At 39.5% G+C, this 22,967-nt stretch overlaps 1 protein-coding gene across 4 annotated transcripts in view; it reads left to right on the top strand.

The window, feature by feature from the left end:
- B3GLCT (beta 3-glucosyltransferase) overlaps positions 1 to 22,967 on the top strand; it is a 69,649-nt gene that overhangs the window by 34,409 nt on the left and 12,273 nt on the right. For all 4 annotated transcript variants that reach the window (XM_056328590.1, XM_056328591.1, XM_056328589.1 and 1 more), the window contains 6 exons: positions 248 to 324; positions 4,395 to 4,506; positions 9,487 to 9,623; positions 10,969 to 11,032; positions 19,145 to 19,276; positions 20,234 to 20,303. In XM_056328590.1, the coding sequence (XP_056184565.1) occupies positions 248 to 324; positions 4,395 to 4,506; positions 9,487 to 9,623; positions 10,969 to 11,032; positions 19,145 to 19,276; positions 20,234 to 20,303 (592 nt within the window). The remainder of the gene's footprint in view (positions 1 to 247; positions 325 to 4,394; positions 4,507 to 9,486; positions 9,624 to 10,968; positions 11,033 to 19,144; positions 19,277 to 20,233; positions 20,304 to 22,967) is intronic.

Genomic DNA, 22,967 nt, shown 5'->3' on the forward strand with positions numbered 1-22,967 from the left:
ATTAGCTTTATATCTAATAGAGAGTTAAGAAATTACGGGCTGGGAGAAGCACTTTCCCTAAATTGCGCATTACGTCATTTTTGTACCATCCTGTATCATCTATTCTGCCGGGCTACTTGCTGGTTAAAAACAGTGAAGAACTAAGTAATCATTCCAGAGTAATACTTTTTAAGATTAGTTGGTTTAGTTTAGGAAAAAAAGCACATATAATGCAAGTTTAATGGAAATATTTTAATTTTTCTTAAAGGAATTACCTACGGTTCTGCTTATTCATCAGATGGACGGGCATGAAGGTGCATGGACAATATTACCATTAATGAGAGAGTAAGTGTGATGAATGCCAGGTTTTTTTGCAGAATTTTTTGTAACCAAGAATATAAATATTCAAATATTCATTACTCAGATCTCTCTTTTTCAGAAGTAAAGTTTTTGAATGAGAGTTGCAATGTTACCTTTTCTCTTTCTTTCTTTACTTCTTTTTTTTTTTTTTGGTTTTCCAAAGCAATTTTCTGTTAAATTTAATTAAATCAAAAAAAACTATTTTAAATTAAAGAACGCAATAATATAACGTAACTGAACAATTACCTTCTTCAAATGATTGTGGGTTTTAAAATTATTAAGGAAGTAAACTAGTCAAAAGAAATACCATTTTGAAATGTGTATTTTCCTGTTTGGTCCCCACTTCTCACAGTGTAAGGTGTGAGGTATTTTAGAACTTTTGACCTCTCAGATTACTTGGCTGAATGAGGTGGATAAATAGTTTTAAAAAAAATCTTTAATAATACCTCTTTGGGGTTTCTGTCTTTTGTTGCATACAGTGTTTCTAAGAGGTGGTATGCCTCTCTAGTGAAAAAGTGTAGATTTCAACATCTTTTTAGAAGCTTGTATGTCCAGTTTTCATTTTAGTATGTTCAGAAAAGATAGGTGATCTCAAATATGTTTTCTTCTTAGCTTATGCAGATGGTTCCAAGGAAGACAGGCTGCATTTACACAGTAGTATGTCGCAAGCTGTCAGGAAGCAATGATTCTTGTTTCAGAAAGTCCTTAAGCTACGTGGTGCTGCAGGCTATCATTTGCCTAAAACTTGCATTTGAAATTGATGCCAGAGGCTCTGGAGCCTCTTGAGGTTTAACTTAGCTAATATAATTTGAGTTACTCCAGAGGATGTTTTTCTTTTGTTTTGAGATTTTTGTATCAGAGTGGTTGCAGGACAGGATGCTTTTCTGTCTGCTTTCTATTGCTTTCTGTGTGTGTAGGAACATGAAAATATGCTTGTATAGTAGCTATCTTTGAAATACATGTAAACGGTGAAAAGGAGCAAAAGGAGAATTAAAGTAAATTGAAAAAACTGGAAGATGATGTTGCAACTATCAATCATCTTTGTTTTTCCTTCTTAGCTCCTGTTTCAATGACCTAGTGGTTCGTCTTCTGAATTATTTATGTCTTGGTAACAGGGTTTACAGATGCATCTCTTACAAGATAGCAAAACTCAAAAGCAAAAATACAAATGCTCATTTGTGTGATAAAGCAGAAGAAAATTCTTCAGAAATTGGAAGAGGAATTATAAGTAGAGGATTTCCATCTTGAGAGTTCTGGGATATGAATTTCCTTGTGTCTGCTGTTTCACTTACCACTTTTGGCAGAATGAAGACATGGAGTAGTTTAGAAGTATATCAGTGCTGTGAGGCTTGTACTGTTTAGTTTTTTCAACGGACAGAAGAAGAAGGGAGATCAGCCCATTCTGCAGCAGCTGATGATGCTCAGAATTGTGATATAAATGATGCATTCTTGTCAGAAAACTGCTCTCAGAAGAATGGCTTTCCTCAGTTCTTTAGTTGTTAACATTTTTAAGGAGGCTTCAATAGTTATGACAATTCTTAATTTTTAGTTCTTGGGCACAGGTTAACTTGGACAAAATAGTTCATTTCAGAAGATGTAATTGTAAGACATCAATGGATGTTTTATGACGCAGTACCTTTACTGTCTCAAGAAGGCCCACTGCATTTCTTCTCAGTAACCATGTTCTTTAAGCTGAGAAGAAACCCCTTTTTTAAATTATTGCCCCAAAACTGGATCTTTGTCAGAGTAACTCTAATGACTCCTTGGAATCTGAACTCCAAATGTGTATGCTGTGAGGTCTGCTTAAGACTCTCTGCAGGCCTTACTTAAATACTTAGCCTTGAAAATAATTCTGTTTGTCCATCAATAGCTAGATGAACAAATCATTCTTTTTGTGAACTTATAGGTGCTGTATTCACAGGATGCAGTAATTCTTGTGGGGGTCATTCTAGTGTTTTCTCCTTGCCCTTCATCCACCTGCTTTCATGTAAATCCAGGTATTTATCTCCTGAAGTTCTAGCCGAGCACTAAAGCATGAGAGAAAAGCCTTCAGTCTTCACAAGGCATTGAGTACTATACATTTGTAAAAACGTGAGGGTGTTTGATGCCCTTTCTGTACTTGTTTGGCAAGTTTTAGAAGGAACAGCTAGGAAGCGTCTTTCCCAGCTGATTGTATCTTGTTTGCTTGCTTGAATGGCAAAGACTTGCTCAGCTTTCAGTGTTGAGCAGGCAACAAGCATATGCTTTTATAAACTAAAGGGATGAATGGATCGTGAGTTTTTCTGGCTATTATAGTTTAGCAGATTAAGTATCGTAAGCAGAAAGCAGTGAATAATCAAATACTGTTGCAAGACACAGAGGAAAGGTGGTGTTATAGGAAGATGACTGTCATGGTTTAACCCCAGCCAGCAACTCAGCCCCACGCAGATGCTTGCCCGTTCATCCCCACGGTGGGATGAAGAAGAGAATCAGAGGATAAAAGTGAAAAAACTCATGGGTTGAGATAAAGACAGTTTAATAGGTAAAGCAAAAGCTGTGTGCACAAGCAAAGCAAAACAAAGAATCCATTCACGGCCTCCCATTGGCAGGCAAGTGCTCAGTCACCTCCAGGAAAGCCGGGCTCCATCACGCATAACGGCTACTAGGGAAGACAAACACCATCACTCTGAACATCCCCTTCCTTTGTTCCCTCTTCCACCAGCTTTATATGCTGAGCATGATGTCATGTGGTATGGAATATCCCTTCAGTCAGTCGGGGTCAGCTGTCCCGCTTGTGTCCCCTCCCAACCTCTTGTGCACCCCCAGCCCACTCACTGGTGGGGCAGCGTGAGAGGCAGAAAAGGCCTTGGTGCTGTGTAAGCGCTGCTCAGCGGGAACTAAACCATCCCAGTGTTATCGACAGTGTTTTCAGCACAAATCCAAAACATAGCCTCGTAGCAGCTACTGTGGAGGAAATTAACTCCATCCCGCCCAAGCCAGCACAATGACTTGTCCCAGATGGAAAAAGACAACTAGTTCAGCACCTGGTGACCATCTGGTGCTTCTAGCATGTAATTAAATGACCTACAGAGGAAGAAGGTATCACATGTTCTAGCATAAGTAGTTCTCAGATGGTGGGTTTGGTGTTGGGTTTTGGTGTGTTTTGTTTTGGTTTTTACTCAAATACCATTCCCTAAAATATAAATGACCCTATTGCCCTTTTCAGATTATTTTTGCTGACTTAAATTTCTGCTGTTTATTTCCATTGCTAATTTTATCTGTAGACAGTGCTGTAGAGGAAGAAATATGTGATGTTTATGGGTGTTAATTTTCTTATCCCTCTCCTCAGATGATTTGTTTAATTAATCAATGTAAAAGCCCTGCAAAGGAAACTAGACAGGTAAAGACTGGGATTTTTTTTGTGTGTGTCATGAATTAATAAGGCCTTTTTTTTTTTGTTAAGTGTTGGAAGAATTAAGCTGGGAGCTGTAGAGAAATAAGGTATGAGACATTTCTGAAGGAGTCTGATATCCTGCTTTGAGATTAGCGTTGGCTTTGAGGAAGGTAGGGGAGTCCCTTCAGTCTGTGTAGTTTCATTGTACTGGAAAAGCTAATAAGGCTTTTAGGTTGGGGATGATCAGTATCAAAACAGCTGTGAGAGAACCTGTCATTAAGCATTTTCATGATTGTTGCAATGGTGTTAGATGCCCAGCAGTGGGGCTTCTTGGTAGAAAGTTAAGGTACAGAGGGGAAGGTAACTTAAACTGCTGTCTATAAACTTCTGAATTCATAGGTGGCTATTAGACCTATAGTACTATACATCTCTAAGCAGACGTTCTTTATGTATCTCTATTCCTTTCTTTCTGGAATAAGTGGTGCTATATAAATAGATAGCAGCAGAGGCAGTATCTTCATCCATTTACTGTAGTCCTTTGATATGTAATTCTAAGCAGTAAAAGTTTCAGTTTCTGTTTGAGTAAATAATTGATTGCAAAGTATTTTTGGGGAATGTGGGTTGAGTCTATCATTCTGCTCATAAGCCAGTTTGTTAGTAAAATGTTAATTTCTTTTGTTAGCTTCTCTGTTACCTATGGTAGGAACTCCTCATGGATTTTCTTCTGTGAAGAAGATACAAGAATACAAGTTGTAAAGCTGCTAGAAACACTTGGAAGATTTGACGGGTCTAAGGTGAAATAAAAATCTAGATATTTAACTTTCTTTTGAATGTGCTTGAATGGGTTTTTAGATGAAATGTGGAATAATTCTAAGTACAAAATTATAAATACAGAGTTTTAGAATTCCCAGTTATGAAACAGTTTTGGTGGTCCAGAATTTAATTTTATAACACTGCCTGGATGACTCAGAGCTCCAAACATTGGAAAAGATGTATTCAAACAGCTTAAAATAGTGGGATAGATTTCTTTTGCTGAGGCTGAGTGTCAGCAGTATAAACGTCTGTCTAGCTGTTGAAGAACTGTTAAATTTGAGCAGAGAGAAGATTCCTTCTGTGGATAGCCTGAAAATGATGTAGCATCAGTAAAAAGATTAATATAGTCTGCTGTGTGGTCCCTTATCCCCATTTTCTTGTCTGTCATCAGTTCTGATTATCATCAGACAGAATGGCTGATGTTAGTTTGACTGTCTCTGATCTAATATAGTAGGATATTTTATTTGCATTCTGTTTCTGAACTGTCTTGGTGATAAGACAGTTTTCTTTACCTGCTAGAAAAGAAATAACACCAAAAGACCTGCAGAACAAAAGAAAAATGCAGTCACCTAGGAACAAAGTAAATTTGGCAACAAAACTGACACGAAAGGTGTTGATGTTTAGAATTCTTAGTGTTCAGAAAAAAAATCAGCTTGATGTACATCCTTTGCCTGGAATAAAAGAAGCCAAAATCTCCTGTGTGAAATGTTTTGCCTATTTATTGTTACCTTGACTGTGTATTAAACTCTGCTTCAGGTCTTACTTTAGCATATTTACTTATTTTGCAGTCACATGGCCTTGTTGTGTTTTCTCATAATTCTTTTCTGAAATGATAGTAATAATATAATAACAATAATTCAGAAGTCTTACATTTTTAAACACTCTGTCTTTGAAATGACTGACTGAATATATTCAGGCCTCTGGAATATCCATTTATTTCTGTTTCAGAAGCATCTACTCCAAATCGATGTTCTCAGAATAGACACATAAATCTTTTGGTTGTAGTTGCTATCCTTACACCAGTTTTAAACTCTCCTTTGCATTACATGTAAATTCTGTTACAATAACAGATTATGTCCCAATCTGCCTTAGAAGGAAAATGTTTTGCTTTTTTACATAGCAATTGTCATCTTAGTGTAACAGTCCATAACTGATTCCTTATATACAGTAGTAGACCATCAGTCACAAAATCTAAGATGAGTTAGACCAGAATGAGCTCATTCATTATTCATTTTAAAATATCAGCAGTCTGCATAATAAAAAGGTAGTATACATTAATCACAATAAAATGTCTACAAGGGGCATGTGAATAGCTGATGAATCTTCAGCTCTTCAGTCTGGATGTGGACTAGTAACAGAACTGTTGAGACTGATACAAGTGTAATATTGAGTGAAAACAGATGTGTAAAAGCATCATGAGGCTGTGGAGGAATGTTAAGAGACTGACCTGCATTGAAAACCAAGGACATTATGGACAGCAATAAAACTAAAAAACAGTGAGGAATGTCTGATTTACATAAAGGCCTCAAGGCAAGCACTTGGATAGTCAATTGCATCTGACCATCAGGAAAGACTTTTTTACTATGAGAGTGACCGAGCACTGACACAGGTTGTCCAGAGTGGTTGTGGAGTCTCCATCCTTGGAGACATCTCACAAGCCATCTGGATGTGGTTCTGGGAAGCCTGCTGTATAGGTGGCCCTGCTTGAGTACAGGAAGTTAGACCAGATGATCCCCAGAGTTCCCTTCCAACCTCAACCCGTCTGTGATTCTGTTTCAACAGCAGATTGATTCAACCTGTGCTTTCATAATGGAAGACACCAGCAAGGTTAAACTAAATTGTATGTGCCACTCCTCCTCCTGTCATCCTAACAGGATGATAGACTACAGCTCCAAGGATACCCAGAATAAGTAGACTGAGCTGATGGGAAGCAATGACTTAGTAGCTGTTGATACCTAAAGGATATAAAAGGCCTGTCTAAAGAACAGTTTGTCTTTGAGAATCATAAAAACTCACAATATGTTGTAGTAACACACAGTGAGGATGTAACAGCTGAAATCTCCTGTCCTCTGTGTCAGACACAAGTCTTGAACAGATGAATTTGGTGTGCTTGTCGTGGTATTTGTAGATAAGTGAATACAAAAGTGAGTAGGTAGAATCAACTTGATTAGGAAGGTAGGTAAAGTCACCTCTGACACCTCCTTGAGGTCTGGTATTGAGTTTTGTTGCATCACATCCCTTTAGCTATTAAAGTGGTCTAAAGACTTTGGAGTGCTTTTACTAAAGGTAGGTGATTTTTGCCATTTTTGAAGCACAATATATTAACTGATCTGGTGGATGGTAGTTACCCATAATGTGATAAATCACATTCTTTTTTTTTTAATCTACATTTTTGCCAATATGCAATTAGATTACCATAATTCCTTAAATTAGTTTTTAAGTTCCTTTACATGTAACTAATATAATCTTGTAAGCCAGCCTGCACAAATTGACTTGTTCTACATATCAGTGTAGTAAATAAACAATGTTATGACCAAATAAGCTTGGAGCGTATTGGCTGTAACTTCAAATGCCTTCACTGTGATTTGTGGCTTAATATTGCTAGAAATAATATTATGTGAAAGCCTGAGGAGGGTATATGTATGGGTTTAATTTTCTGTGGTTTATAGAGGAATTACAGTGGTTGGTTGGTTGTTTCGGTTTTTTAATCCATAGATGGTTTTGGTGTAAAAACTAGCATGCATAATCAGGATAAGTAAAGATTTTTTTCACTCTAGCATAACAAAGTGAAGGTCCAGAAAAAAACTGTCTACAGATGGAAAAAAATCCCCACTGTTACCTTCTCCATATATTGTGTTGTGTCAGTTTAACTTTGGCTGTTTCCTCAATAGATTACTGAACACGTACCTCTTATCTCCATGTGCCTCTTGAGGCTTATGGGACCAAACAAGTTTTCAGCATTTGTGTTACCTGGGGAAGTCGCTAGACAAATACAAGATATATTCAATTTAGGTTTTTTTGAGAATTCATGGGAAATGCACTCAGCGCCTCACACATGTATACATACACGTGCACACCATGTTACACTTGTATCAGTCCCTTGGAAAGTCAGTGTTCCTTGTCAGAGGCAGCATCCCATTTCTTTGACTCATGGTTGTTTGTACAGGTCCTGGCCATCCTTGTAGAGGTGGGGTTCTTGAAGCAGGCAGCACCCCATGGGTTTGACTCAATGTGTGCAGCAAGACAAGCATCACTGGTAGCTCTTGAGGGCTGGCCTTTTGTGGAGCCAGGTTGAGTCCTGGCTGGAAGCTGAGGACGTTGCCAGGCTGAATGTCCTCTGGGGCAGCCGTGCTTGCATACTCCTGCCAGGCTCAGCTGGTTGGCTTTAGCTGGAGTTGTCTCATGGTGCATGCAGACCTCTCCTGCTGTTAGCTGACTCTACCGTGCCCTGACCAAATCTCACTCATTGCTCCTGAACTCTGGGGAGCTATAAAATTTAGCTCAGTCTATATAGCAACATCTGCTGGGAGTTAGAAAGATGGCTACTGAGACACAAGATCCTCTTGGGTTAAGCTGTTGTGGTTATTTTTGCTAGGTGTTTCTACAAGTATTTTTGCTTGAATATTTTCCCTGGTGTCTTGAATTTTGTAGTAATCATCTCAGGTGAAGTCTGTGAACTGTGCTAATACCTTGAAGGAATTTTTCATTGTTGCATTCGGGAACTTGCATATATCCGCTTTGAAATTCCATCTGTCTAGCCTCTTTTACACTAGGGAACTTAAAAGGGGAGAAAAATCTAACATTAGATTACTAATTAGTCCAGCCAGGACTATACATGTATGTATACATGTGTGAGGCGCTGAGTGCAGTAATCTAATTAGTAATCTAATACAGATTAGAGCGCAGGGAGTGTGGAGAAGGAGAATCTTTCATGAAAAAACATTTGCCCTAACTTTGAATCTATTTTAGTGATGATAAATTGTCAGGAAAAAGAAAAGCCAGATTTATTGTCATGATGCAAGGAACTTCACGCTTTAAAGATTTAATATAACCATTAAGGTGATTCAGAATTCTGATTCATTGTTTGTACTTGCAGGCCTGAAAAGCCATTTATTTTTTTAATTATATATACACTTACATTCTTTTTTCCCTTCATTACAGTCCTTATTCTGCAAAAATGTTGGGGAATATTTGTTTTATATCCACTCTAAACAGAAATATTAAGACAACTGACAGTAATGTTAAAGAAATAGTAGTAAAATATGCTAATTATTTTCAGGTACAGCAGAGTCAGTAGTAAATTCTTAAGCACTTTTTTAAAACTCTACTACTACTACTTAATTTTTTACTTTAAAAATGCATACTTGGGACCCTCTTCATTTAACTGCTTTGAAGATCAAGGTATTTAAAATGTATTTCCTTTTTAACTTCCCTAGTATAGAAAAGGCTAGACAGATGGAAATTCAAAATGAGTATATATCAAGTTCCTGAATGTAGTGCTTTCGAGTGTCTGTCTAGTCAGTAGTTGGTAATCAATTTGCGTGGTCAAATATTGGACCAGGTTGCACAGAGATGTTGTGGAGTGTACTCAAAACACGACTGTACAGAGTCCTAGGCAGCCTGGTCTGGCTGACCCTGCTTGAGTAGAGGGATAGGACTAGATGATCTCAAGAGCCCCCTTCCAACCTCAACCCTTCTGTGATTTTGGGATTCAGTGCTCTTGGAACGGGTGGGATCTAGGGCATATGCTGGAGTTTGAACCTGCCATGTGTATTTAAATTCAGAGAACTGCCTGTAGTTTCATTTCTTACCAAGTACAATTTTTTGTCTGGATTATTGTGAACAGTATGCTTCCCTTGTTTTTGTTTTCAGGTTTGCTTTATTCAGCATGAATGCAGTTGTCATCTTCACTAAAAGGATGCTGTAGATGAACAAAATTGTTTCCTATATTCCTTTTACAGGAGTGGTTTTTAGGTAAAGCATTATATGATGAAGAATCTACAATAATTCACCATTATGCCTTTGCTGAAAATCCTACAGTCTTTAAATTTCCAGATTTTGCTGCTGGTTGGGCGCTTAGCATTCCCCTCGTTAACAAGTAAGACTTGAATTTTTAATCACTTCTTGTTTATTGATAGTAATTAAGAATGTTTAATTTATACAGTTTTCCTAGGTGCTAATCAATGTTATTTTAATGAGTTATGATTTCATATGGATTAATTTTTTATATAAAAGGTGAAGATGTTCTTGCAGAACAGTTGAAGGTTTATTGCAGGTCGTGTAGATATGCAAAGTCAAATGTTAATTTTGAGCTGTTTTTGAACTGAAGCTCTGATTGCAGCTTAGCTATGGCAGACAGCTTGGGATGTGCTCAGCCAGTGCAGGCTGGCCTCTCATGGATTTAACTTCAGAGCCTACATCGAGCTTTTGCTGCTGCCACCAATATGAGCAGTGTCCATGCTGATACATGAAGTCTGCTTTAGTCTGAGGATCTCAGGTGTGTGGGAAGATGTTCAACCAGGCACAGTAATGTACAGCTAGCTCCAGGTATGCCTACAGAGATTTGGGCTCCCACTACACTTACCCAGAAAATACTGCTTTGATAAAATTCAATTTATTCCTTATTCTATACATTCCAAGCATAATTATTACAAAGAAACACTTAAGAATTCATTAGTAGACAAGAGTACAGAAGCAGATTTCTGTATCGTTGCTGTGCGTATGATATATTTTGCTCTACATCACACCAGCTAGTTAATAGTTGTCCAGGACTAGTTATTCAACTGGTTCAGTACCATCTCTTGTCATTTTAAAAATGTATTCTCCTCCAGACAGCAGTTCTATTCATGGGTCTTAAGAGTGACTGTGTTGCCCTCTAGAACTGTTTGTGATGCTATAGAGGCAACCTAGATATTTATTTCAGATTAGATGCTTAGTTTTTAAATGAGATCTGAAAAGTTCGTAGATTTCAGAAGTTGAATGCACCTTGCTGTAGCAAGGATTGATGTGTTCATAAATTGAAGGTGCCTAAATACTGGTCCTTGGAATACACAAAAAAGAGAATACTGTCTGAATTTTGAGATGCTGATCAATATTGAGCCTTAAATGCACTGCGGCTTTTGATCTGTTAAAAATACTGTGCCAGACTGTCTACTCCAGATGAAAACTTTCTTCTTGGGTAGGAAGGATGTATCAAATGTGTGTGCTGAAAACAAATATCATCACCCTTGTACTCAGATGAGGAAAAAAAAAAAAAGAAAAAGAGATATAAGTTGCTTCATGGGGCAATAAATACAGTGGTGTGATTTCCTCACACACACACCCCCACCCCCCAACCCTCCCCCGGTAAGATGGTCAATAATATCAGCCACACTTTGCTGCCTACACTAATGAATGGTTTATTTTTTTAATATGTTTTTGAGTAAATTTCTTCATCTTTATAGGCTTGCAAAGAAGCTGAAAAGTGAACCACTCAAGTCAGACTTCACGATAGATTTAAAGCATGAGGTAAGCAGTAATGTGATGAAAGAAGAATTGTCTAAAATCTATGTATATGAATTGTGATAAATTACTATGGAAATAATAGATTTTTCTTAGATGTTGCTAAAGAGTTTGACTGCAATGGCACGTTTAATTTCTTTCCCTTCCTTTAGAATATTGTAATACTTTAAAACTATTTCAAGCATAGAAGAATTCATAAATAAAATTGCATTTGTATGCGAATACATGGTTGTATGCAGTCAGGTTTCTTCTAAGTCTTGCTCTATAAAGAAGGAGAAAGACTTCCAATTCATGAAGCATAAGCTCATGTGAATAGTATCTCAGGTATTAGCCTGCCTCGCTCACTTTCTAAATCAGACTCTAGAGAGCTAAATAAGATGGAGTTTGGATTAAGTACTCTCAGCATCCTAACTGATGTGTGAATAATCAGCTTTGCAATTTGCAGTATGGAAATCTGGAAAATATTTTTGCCTCTGGTTTGCAACAGTTTTAAAAGATAACCACTAGGTCTTCCAGAGGATGAGCTGACTGGAAGGAACATGAGGAGAAAGGAGTGGGAGGATCTGAAAGAGTATCAGTGCTACTTTTCTAAAGCTTTTTTATTTCTTCTGCCTTAAAAATGTCTGTGCAGCCCAGGGTTTTGTACTGACACCAAAGTCAACTCCTGAACCAGGGTGGAAGGGGAGGATGAATTTGGAATAAACTTGCAGATTTTGGCCTGAAATTATGAGTGATTGTGAATTCATTTTAATTGTTAAAAACTCCTAAAAGTCAGCTATAAAATGTGGTTCCAGCCCCCACCCACCCCCCTCCCCCAACTGACCTTACTTAAAACTACTGCTGCTGTTCCAGATCTTTATTCTGTGATGGTTATAAACCTCCTTACTTCCAACATGAATCTATAGTGTGTATGTAGAGTATAAATTGGTGGCATATTTACATGAATTTGGATTTGTGCCAACACTGTTCTTTCACATAGTTTCCCCTCCTTGACTGATGTATTTCTCAAAAGCAATTGGACACCTCTCAGCTTTTATTTTGCTACGTGAAACAAGCCAACAAGCTGTTTCTTTCCTCTTGTTAATTTTTCTAAATGCAAGACCTTGGGCTTCACACTGTTAATCTTTTTGTAAGTTGCCTCAAAGTCATTCCTGTATTCCCAGTATTCCAGTCTACCTCAGCACTGACAAAGCCTCTAAACATAGTATCATTAAAAAAAAAATAAATCATTAGCAGACATTTCTTTTATGTGCCACAGATTGCTTAATGAAAAACAATTGATCACTTGACTGGCAAAATTACTTCCATCCACTCCTTATTCTGTGAGCAGTTCATTGCATAAGTTTCATTTCAAATTTATTGCCATTGATAACCTATTGCAGCCCTGTAGTCGTTCTTTCTGCACAGTCTCATGTCTCCGTAGAGACAGTTCCATTCCCCCTCACTTATTTCATAAATCATCATCATCTTCTTAAATCATTTTTATCTCTACGTGCTTCTTAAGTGAATCAAGATTGACAACAAATCAAAGGATATAAACTGTGATCTTTAGTAATTGTTAGTAAGGTTTAAATTTATGAAGGATGATAAATGTTTTAAGGAATGTTTAGTTTGAGAGAGTGCTAATAACATGTGCCTCTAATCTTTGGTATTTTATTTGGCTCTGTATAAGACTTTTTTCACTCTACTACTTTCTAAGTCCCCGTTTCTTATATCTGTAACATTTATATTACTTTCCATCAGGGAAGCCTATCTTGAAAATATGTGCATTTTCAAAAAGTCTAAAAAAAAAATAGCTACAAATGAGCAGCAGCATGACAAAAACCCTTTACCAATGTCGAGCATATTCCCTGATGCTTTTTCAGAATTGGAAGTGAACAATGGATTTTTTTGTATATTTAACATTAGATTTGAACTAGAACTCAGACTAAGAATATTTATGTCTTTTTATTGTAAATCCATTTCCATCATTTTAGGAACAGTTTGTCATCCTGTGCTGTAACCCAGACTGGCGTTCTAAACTCACTTCTGCAATATGATAGCTTCACACCTTTCTAAGGCTGCCTGTTGAAGATTCCATTATTCAGTGGGAGATCTTAGCACATTATGAACTTTCATAAATAATTCACGTTACAATTGTTAAATATCTTCAGTGCTGCAGGATTGTTGCTTCTTTGTTGGTTCATGTGATAGACATTAATTCTGAGTAGCTGAATTCTGAACTAATACAGGGACAACTGGTTAAAGGATCAGGAGCACAAGTGATGTTCTCCTCTGTCCTTCCAGTTGCAGGGAATGGCAAGGGAAGAAACAGGAGGAGCCAGCAGATCGATACCTGGCTCTGAGCCTGGTGTCACTGGCAGAATTTTGGGGTTTTCAATCACGGGTCAGTTTACACGACAGCAGGCCTGCTGGCAACAGATGGGGTGCACCTGTCACAAAAGGGACAAAGGATCTTTGCACAGGAGTTATCAGTGCTCACTGAAAGAGCTTAAAACTGCATTTGAAGGGGGAAACAGATAAAAGAAGGCTCGCTAGAGGTAAGCCTGGTGGCAGCACGCCACTGTTTGAGGGACGTTGTGCTAGTGAGGTCCTTCAATCTGCTGTGTCCGTGGAGGCAGGGGATAGAGATCCACATGGCAGGAAAGATGCGAGGCTTATTGATGTGTTAGAAACCACGGAAGCGCTTGGCAATTAGGCCTTCTCCCCCGAGATCAATAGCCCAACTGAAGTGCATCTACACCACTGCACACACTGTGGGCAACAAACGGGAGCAGCTGGAAGCCATTGTGCAGCAGGGGAACTGGCATAGCTGCCATCACAGAAACGTGGTGGGATGACTCGCACAGCTGGAGGGCTGCAGTGGATGGTATGAACTCTTCAGAAGAGATAGGCAAGGAGGGAGAGGCAGTTGGGTAGCTGTGTGTTAGGGAGTGTTTTGATTGCCTGGAGCTTGATGATGGTGGTGATAGGGTTGAGTGTTTATGGGCAAGACTCAGGGGGACGGCCAACAGGGCAGACATTGTGGTGGGAGTCTGTTATAGACCACCCAGCCAGGATGAAGAAGCAGACAAAATATTCTGTAAGCAGCTGGGAGAAGTCTCACAGTCGCTAGCCCTTGTTCTCGTGGGGGACTTCACCTTACCAGCTGTCTGCTGAAAGTCCAATGCAGCAGAGAGGAAACAGTCCACAAGAGTTCCTGGAGCACGTGGAAGAGACCTTCCTGACACAGCTGGTGAGGGAGCCAACTAGGGAAGGCATCTCGCTGGACCTGATGTTTGTGAACAGAGAAGGACTTGTGGGTTGGAGGCTGTCTTGGGCACAGCAATCAGAAGATGACAGTGGTTTTGATTCTCAGAGGGGTAAGGAGGGGGTCAGCAGAACTGCTGCCTTGGACTTCAGGAGGGCACTTTGGCCTGTTTAGGAGCCTGGTTGGCAGAGTCCCTTGGGAGGCAGTCCTGAAGGGCCCAGGGGTCCAGGAAGGCTGGACATTCTTCAGGAAGGAAGTCCTAAAGCGCAGGAGCCGGCTGTCTCCATGAGCCGAAAGACGAGCTGGTGGGGAAGACGGGCCTGGCTGAACAGAGCTTTGGCTGGAACTCGGGGAAAAAAGGAGAGTTGGCCACCTCTGGAAGAAGGGGCAGGCAACTCAGGAGGACTACAAGGATGTTGTGAGGTTATGCAGGGAGAAAATCAAAAGGGGAAAAGCCCAACTGGAAATTCATCTGGTTACTGCTGTAAAAGGCAATAAAAAATGTTTCTCTAAATACATTAGCAACAGGAGGACGAAGGAGGATCTCCATCCTGTATTGGTTGTGGGGGAAAACATCATGACAAAGGATGAGGAAAAGGCTGATGTACTGAATGCCATCTTTGCCTCAGTCTTCCACAGTAAGACCAGTTGTTCTCCAGGTACCCAGCCCCCCTGAGCTGGAAGACAGGGACAGGGAGCAGAGTGAAGCCCCCATAATCCAAGGGGAAATGGTCAGTGACTTGCTGCACTGCTTAGACACACACAAGTCTATGGGGTTGGATGGGACCCACCTGAGGGTACTGAGGGAGCTGATGGAAGGGCTCACCAAGCCACTTTCAATCATTTATCAGCAGTCCTGGCTGACTGGGGAGGTCCCAGTTGACTGGAGGTTGGCCAATGTGATGCCCATCTGCAAGAAGGGCAGGAAGGAGGATCTGAGGAGCTACAGGCCTGTCAGCCTGACCTCGGTGCAGGGGAAGGTTATGGAGCAGGTCATCTTCAGTGCCATTACATTGCACGTAGAGAACAACCAGGTGGTCAGGACCAGCCATTATGGGTTTATGAAAGGCAGGTCCTCCTTGACAAACCTGGTCTCCTTCTACAACAAGATGACCTGCTTAGTGGATGAGGGAAAGGCTGTGGATGTTGTCTACCTGGACCTTAGTGAAGCCTTTGACATCGTCTCCCACAGCATTCTCCTGGAGAGGTGGGCTGTGCATACCTTGCATGTGTGTCCTCTGTGCTGGGTTAGAAGCTGGCTGGCTGGCCGAGCCCAAAGAGTGGTGGTGAACGGAGTTACATCCAGCTGGTGGCCAGTCACAAGTGGTGCTCTCCAGGGCTCAGTGCTGGGGCCAGTCCTGTTCAATCTCTTTATCAATGATCTAGATGAGAGGATCGAGTGCGCCCTCAGAAAGCTGGCAGACGACACCAAGTTGGGGGACAGGATCTGCGGGAGGGCAGGAGGCTCTGCAGAGGGGTCTGGGCAGGCTGGGCCGATGGGCCGAGGCCAGTGGTGTGAGGTTCAACCAGGCTCAGTGCCGGGCCCTGCCCGTGGGTCACACCAGCCCCAGGCAGCGCTACAGGCTGGGGCAGGGGGCTGGGAACTGCCCGGTGGGAAAGGGCCTGGGGGTGCTGGCTGACAGCCGGCTGGGCATGAGCCCCCAGTGTGCCCAGGTGGCCAAGGGGCCAGCAGCGTCCTGGCTGGTGTCAGAAACAGTGTGGCCAGCAGGGCCAGGGCAGTGACCGCTCCCTGGACTGGGCACTGGTGAGGCCGCACCTCGAACCCTGGGTTCAGTGTCGGGCCCCTCGCTGCAGGAGGGACGTCGAGGGGCTGGAGCGTGTCCAGGGAAGGGCAGCGGGGCTGGGGAAGGGGCTGGGGCACAAGTCTGATGAGGAGCAGCTGAGGGAGCTGGGGGTGTTCAGCCTGGAGAGGAGGAGGCTGAGGGGAGACCTTATCGCTCTCTGCAGCTGCCTGACAGGAGGGGGTAGGCAGGTGGGGTCGGTCTCTTCTCCCACAGAACAAGCAATAGAGTGAGAGGAAATGGCCTCAAGTTGCACCAGGGGAGGTTTAGATAGAATATTAGGAAAAATTTATTCACGGAAAGGGTGGTCAAGCATTGGAACAGGCTGCCCAGGGAGGTGGTTGAGTCACCATCCCTGGAGGCATTTAAGAGATGTGTAGGTGTGGCGCTTGGGGACATGGTTCAGTGGTGGACTTGGCAGTGCTGGGTTAATGGTTGGACTCAATGATCTTAAAGGTGTTTTCTGACCTAAACAATGTTATGAATTTATGAATCTTAAAGTGGCCTGGAAGCTCTTTAGAAATGTCATCCCTTGCTGTTACGTTGTCTTCCAGCTGCAATGCAGGGACAGGAACTACTTACATTCCATAATGTCTATGTGGTGACAAGGCAGAAGATAACCTTGGAGATGTATGTGTGTTTTTTGGCTGCTCCTTACCTTGAGCATGTGTTACATGCCACTTCCATACTCCTCCTCTACTTCAGGCCCTGTCAACAGTATTTGTCTTAACTGCCACTAATGTTTATTCATTTTTCTTCCATATAGAGTGGCCTTTCCCTTTAGTTACTTTGTTGAAGTCATCTGTAATGCTAAGATCATCTGTGCTTTCAGCAGCGTTGGTAAAACAGCAAATAAACAGACCACTTAATAATGACAAGGCTAAGAGAAATTAGAACTTGCAAACTACAAAACTCACTGTCTTGAAAGAACATGCAGCTGAATTAACAGTATTTTAGCAGGTTGCTATCAGCTGTGCAGCAGGAGTAACCATGCTTGTGCTCACAGCTCCCAGTCATCTACTCAGTTACAAGGAAGAAAAGTCTTTTAAACTCTTCAGTGCAGTCAAACTACATGTTTTTACTTTGCAGTTGAGGTGGTCTAAGAGCTTATGTGTAGTTATGATGGCCCAGTTATCAGCAACTTGCTAAAAACTCATCAGTTAATGTCTTCTACTATGTGACTGTACCTTATCAAAAATCTTTCAAACCTGGAAGCTTAAGTTTCAAAAATATTGTATTCTCAAGCCTGCCTCTAGTCCTAACAGGGCCTGTAACAAACTGGTGCTTTTGTTTTATTCCAAGTTCCAGAAGGAGCTGTATGTAGGTAGTTCTGATTTTCTGAGGATGTTGAGACCTAAATGAGATGGGCAGGAAAATGATCATCTGTAAATTAGAAGTCTGTAACGGGTTTGGTGACTTGGGCTTGTCCAGACCATACTTAATATGCTTTGTTTGGACTGAGTTCCTCCAGAACACCTAGGAGAAGGAAATATTATGCCCTCTTAGTAATACCTTAATAATCAGATTATTTACTAAAAGAGGAGCTGAATTCTGGCCCTGATGGGATTTAAAGCTTTAACGTTTAAAATTGTATAGGTTTAAAGTTCCTAAGTAGGCATAAAACAGTGGAAAGGAGACTCCTTTTCATTGCCTTTGCTGTGTGCTGGGTCTGGTCCCATTTTCCAGTGAAGTATTTAATTTGTTTTCCATGCAAGAGCCATTGGGAATATGAGTAGATAACATGGGAAACAGAAACTAGAACCCAAGACTGATTTTTCTTCTGTTAGAGAAGTCCCATTCCTCCCATGCAGTAGAGTCGGGCTCCCCTTCACTGCACTACCTTTTTGGTTCCAAGAATATTGCTTTTTGTGCAGTAACTCGGTTTCACGAGGTAGCACGGAGAGTGTCTGTCCCAGAATATCTGTGGTATCTTGGTGCAGGCACTCTTTGAAAACTAGAAGCTGTAACTTTTGACTGAGTTAGGCAGGAGCAAACTTCAAACCCAGATCTCCTACATCTTGAGTATATGCTCAAACAGTTCTTGTCCAAAGGTGCTTTCACATCTTTGGCCTGTCGTCAAGAGAGACTAAGCATTCAGAATTGGGAGTGTATGGCAGTGCTGCTGGGAAGCTCTGAATCCACATACATACTGAGATATTGTTTTCTGCCTTTTAGATTTTTAAGAACTTAATTTTGTTCTTACAAGTTTTCAAACAGTTTTATATGAAATTAAGTTAATCTTCTAACTGTTCTGAGGTAGGCACCCAGTGTAGAACTTTCGCCCCTGAATACTTAGTCTGGCAAAGTTACAAGCAGTGTAAAAGTATTGCAGTAGAAATGTTGAGCAAGTCTAAATGTTCTCGATGTACCATGAAGTACAGATTGAAATACTACCATTATGAGTTCGATGTAAATACAAAGGTGGTGTTTGGGGTTTTTTTATCTTCAAGACATCACCATTTTGCTTCTTCCTTTTTCCTCTCTGAAGTTTGGCTGGCTTTTTATTGTTGCTACATTTAAAATGGACAAGAGTCTACTATAGGATAGCCTATCTGTTACATTATCCATTTTATTTTACAGCGTCTCAAAGTTTCATTACTGATTTTGAGCATTTTAAATTGCCACCAGAGAATGGATGTATTTTGAAAAGCTGAAAATTGCCACATAGGCTATTCCAAATTATCAAAATAATTTTAAAAGAGCAACACAATAAGCATTTTTGTTTAAAAGAAGGTGTAAGTATTCAATCTACCATTTCTTATAAAAGTTAAAGAGGGAAGTTGTTTTGATGTGCTTAAATATACGATACTAATTGTAATTCTATAAAGCAAATTTTAAAACTTGTCTGTCTATAGAATTTCTTTTGTAGCAGAAAGATTACATATTGGTGCTGGAAATGTGAGCAAAAGGTAAGGGATGCAGCTAGTCAACTGAGGCACAAATCTTCTACAGCATCCCATATTTTTCAGTTTTCCTATTAAGTTTGTCCTGTGATATGATTTCTTCTGTGCCCTAAGAATTTTTATCCAGTTTCATTAATGATATAAATGTTTTCTATTTTGATAGATTGCCCTGTATATTTGGCAGAAAGGGGAAGGACCACATCTTACTCCGGTGCCTGAGTTCTGCACAGATGATGTGAGCTCACATAAGGTTGATCGCTGTGCAACAACGTTCAGTAATTTTCTGCCACTCTGTGTAAGTACCATATTTTAAATACCACTTACTTAGTAAAGGTAAAACGCTTACTAAAATGCATAATACTTCACTTTAAAAATCTCAAACCTTAAGAATAATTTTTTTAAAAAAGAAAGTTTGTTCTGGCATTTATCTATTTTTTTATATGCTTGAAGCCTTCCGTGGCACAGGATATTTCATGGCAAACAAATACTGCATATGCTTTAATGGGTCTTTCTACCACAATGTTTGAACAGCATGTGATCTGTAAAGTATTCCTCCTTACATTTCTGTGAGATACTGAAGTATAAATAATCTTTTTTCACAGATGGAAATCTAAAACTTCTTGAGGCTCAAGATAAAATGTAATATAGTATTTGGTGCATTAAAGTACGACCCATCTCTTCTACCTCTAGCATAATGCATTTATGATTTTATGGGTTAAGAGTTGCTAGAGGCCAGTAAATGTTCCATGCTTCCAGCAGAGCAAAATTCTAGGTGCCAAGAAGGAAAACAAAAGTGGTTAAATGATTTTTACAGTGGAGGAAGTGCAAAGATTTCTGCTGTGTAGCATTTAAGCTTCTTTTTCCAAGTATGATACAGTTCAACATGTTCTCATAGTGATGAATTTCAAAAAAAATTAAGACAACATTATTTTTCAGATGAATCATTCTTAGTTCAACAAGTTCTACTGCTCATTCTCTTTTCCTAATAGGTGTTTTAATTTATTTTAGAAGGCTACATCAATGGAAAAAGTATTTCAATACTGTTATTTCAGGAATTTTAAACAACTAGTGACCTTTTTTTCATGAGACAAAGATGTACTTTCTAGTGTATTACTAGTACCCTATTTTACTTGATATGCTATACAACGAAAAGATATTTTCTATTTTATTATATGTATGGACATACATATCCTATAAAATGTTAAAGGTGGAGCCTGCAATTAAAAAAATAATTTTTGTTCTGTTCATATAGGGAGAGCCAGTGAAAAAGGAAGATGTATTTGTTGCTGTAAAAACATGTCGGAAATTTCATGGTGACAGAAGTAAGTTGCTGGTTGGTCAAGGTAGTACTTCTATGCAATATAGTTTATGAAATTAGTATTTTAAAAACTAAGCTGATATATGCTGTGTAGCTCTTGGAACTAGATGTTTGCAAAATCCACAGGGAAACATGAAAGCTTCAGAACTGTAAACAGCTTATTTTGGGAGAAATTTTTGCTATTCAGAGTTCTTCAGGAGCACTGTGAAATGTTTAAGATGAAGAGTTGTGGTCGTTTGATGTTTCAATCATGAGTGATTGGTTGGTAAAAATCCTGAAATGGAGTATCAAAAATATGCATAAAGTTAGCTTATACTGTTGTAATTGGGAGACATTACAGTATTTATTATTACAGCATCTATTAATATCCTTCGGTGTGTTTCCTCCAGCTAATTGGTTCACTTCGGTTCTTCGTACTAGCAGTAAACAATTGTGCAGCTGTGTAGTGGCTGTTTCAGACATTTGAACAAGCTGAAAGGTGTCTCCCCTCCTCCTTCCTTTTGTTCTGCCTGTCCCTCCAGTAGAAGATACGAGCTTACGCTGTCATATTGCTTCTGTCTATTGTCACCCTATGTAATTAGATGTGTGCATGTGTTTTATGATGCTTGGAATGGGAAATTTTGTCTCTTGTAGAAATCTGATCATCTGTAGTACTTTGTGCAAGGCATGGCCCAGATCAAGAGTCTCTCAAATGTGCAACACTATAGCATGCTTCACCTGGAACTTGTAGTGTTATGCAAGTAATGGTAATCACCATGAAAATATGACCATGCTATCCATTGTAAAAACAATAAATGAAAAAACGTTAGGACAGCCAAACAAGATATGTTCAATGAGTATTAACTTCCTTCTCAGAGGCATGGAAAATAAAGACACAGAGAGACACCCAGCTTCATCTAATACACAGTAAGGCTCAGCTAAGTTTAAGTAGATCCAGTGTCTACAAAACTTGAACAGAAAAATTCCAAATCCACTTATTTAACAGAAGAAAGTCTACCTACTTAATGCCACCTACCAGTCCATTCTAGTTTACTTCTAGACATTTCCTTAATAAGGAAATTCAGGAATGGATTTATTTCCAGGAATTTACTTGAATTTTGTGTGCCCTTGAATACTCCAGTTATGTAGTATTGTCAGCATTAGGCTTAGTTTGTTCATAAATGTAATTTGAAGTGATTAGTATTGGGAAAAAATTGAAAATGAAGTAATGGTTAGTAGTTTTAACAAATTTGGGGGGCATTTTGCCACACATTGTCAGAGGACAGAATGAAGATAAAAGCTCTTTTTGTAACTGAGTCCCTCTTTGCTAATGCATCCAAAACTGTAGGTTCTGCTCTTCTAAATTTAGACTATTTGCCAGTTGCTGGTTTGTTTGTTTGGTTTTTTTCTTCAAAATAAGATTTATGGAACTTCTTTCTTAATGTTACTGCACTCGATGAGGCACGTTTCTAGTAATTTAATCACATAATAATTAGGCTATCTTTAAAGTAGCTTTTGACAAACCAAAATTGACTGTCCTGTAATTGGAGTTCACTGAAGAGTTCTCCTTTCTGGATCCATGTTTATTTTCTTACATCAAAATTAAAACCAAAAAACCCACCAAACCTGAAAAGTCAGAAAAGAACATAAGGCTTCAAAAAGATGGTGTAAACATCTTTCAAGAAACACCTGTTGAAGACTGAGGAAAATTCTTGAACTTTCCTCACAGCTTCCAGAGTTATGCAATAGAGGATAATCTTACTCAAGATTTTGAAAGATTAATGGATGCCAGCTTCAGAGAGCTCTTTTTACCTGGTAAGTCATTTTTTATTGTATGCCAAAAACTACATTAGTGCAACATTAAGGCTTGGAATTCGATGTGCAAAAGCAGCTAAATTTTACTTCAGAATTTACTTCAGCTACACTTCGCCTTACACATACTGTATATGGTTATATAAGATTTTAAGACTGCAAACATGCATCAAGGTTCTAGAAGTAGCACAAATAAAATATAATCAAGAGATTAGAGCTGACCTTCTATAAATACCTCTGTAGTGCAGTGTTAAAAGTTCTGTGTGATCATAGTATTAATACATATAGCTAAATATTCGCATCGACAGCTAGCCCAGAATTTCATGTAGTTGTTCTTTCTTGGGAACATATGAGTTATTAGAAATTACAAAGTTGTTTTTTTTTTATTTACAAAATTTTATTTACAAAGTCTTGTTACAATTATTTACAAAGTATTACAGATTACAAAGGGATACGGTTTACAATAGGCACTAGTCTGGGTGGTGACACTTCTGTCAAAACAAGTGAGGAAGAGAGACACTTAGCTAGTAGCCCCCTTGTTAGACCATTTAACTGAGGTGAGACTCAGGTCCTTGCTGCTGTGAACTCTTCATTTATACAAAGAAGGAAGACTCCACTGAAGAAATTCAGAGGCTCAGTCTGTAGCAGCAGATAGTTCTGTATGTCAAAGTACCCTGCTGAGGTTGAGGTCCTTGGCTGGAGAAAGGTAAAACAGCGTTTACAGGTCAGTCTCTTCTGCCAGGTGAAGGTTGGAAGCATTTTGTATGTCTGTGATGTTTCTGTACTGGGGCCTTGTTTTCTGAAAGCTTTCTGGGTTTGTTCTTCTGATAAACATTTTTCAAGTAGAACATTTCCCCAAAATAGAAAATAATTTCCT

Source organism: Falco biarmicus, chromosome 2 (genome assembly GCF_023638135.1).
Source record: "Falco biarmicus isolate bFalBia1 chromosome 2, bFalBia1.pri, whole genome shotgun sequence".
Classification (NCBI taxonomy): Eukaryota; Metazoa; Chordata; class Aves; order Falconiformes; family Falconidae; genus Falco; species Falco biarmicus.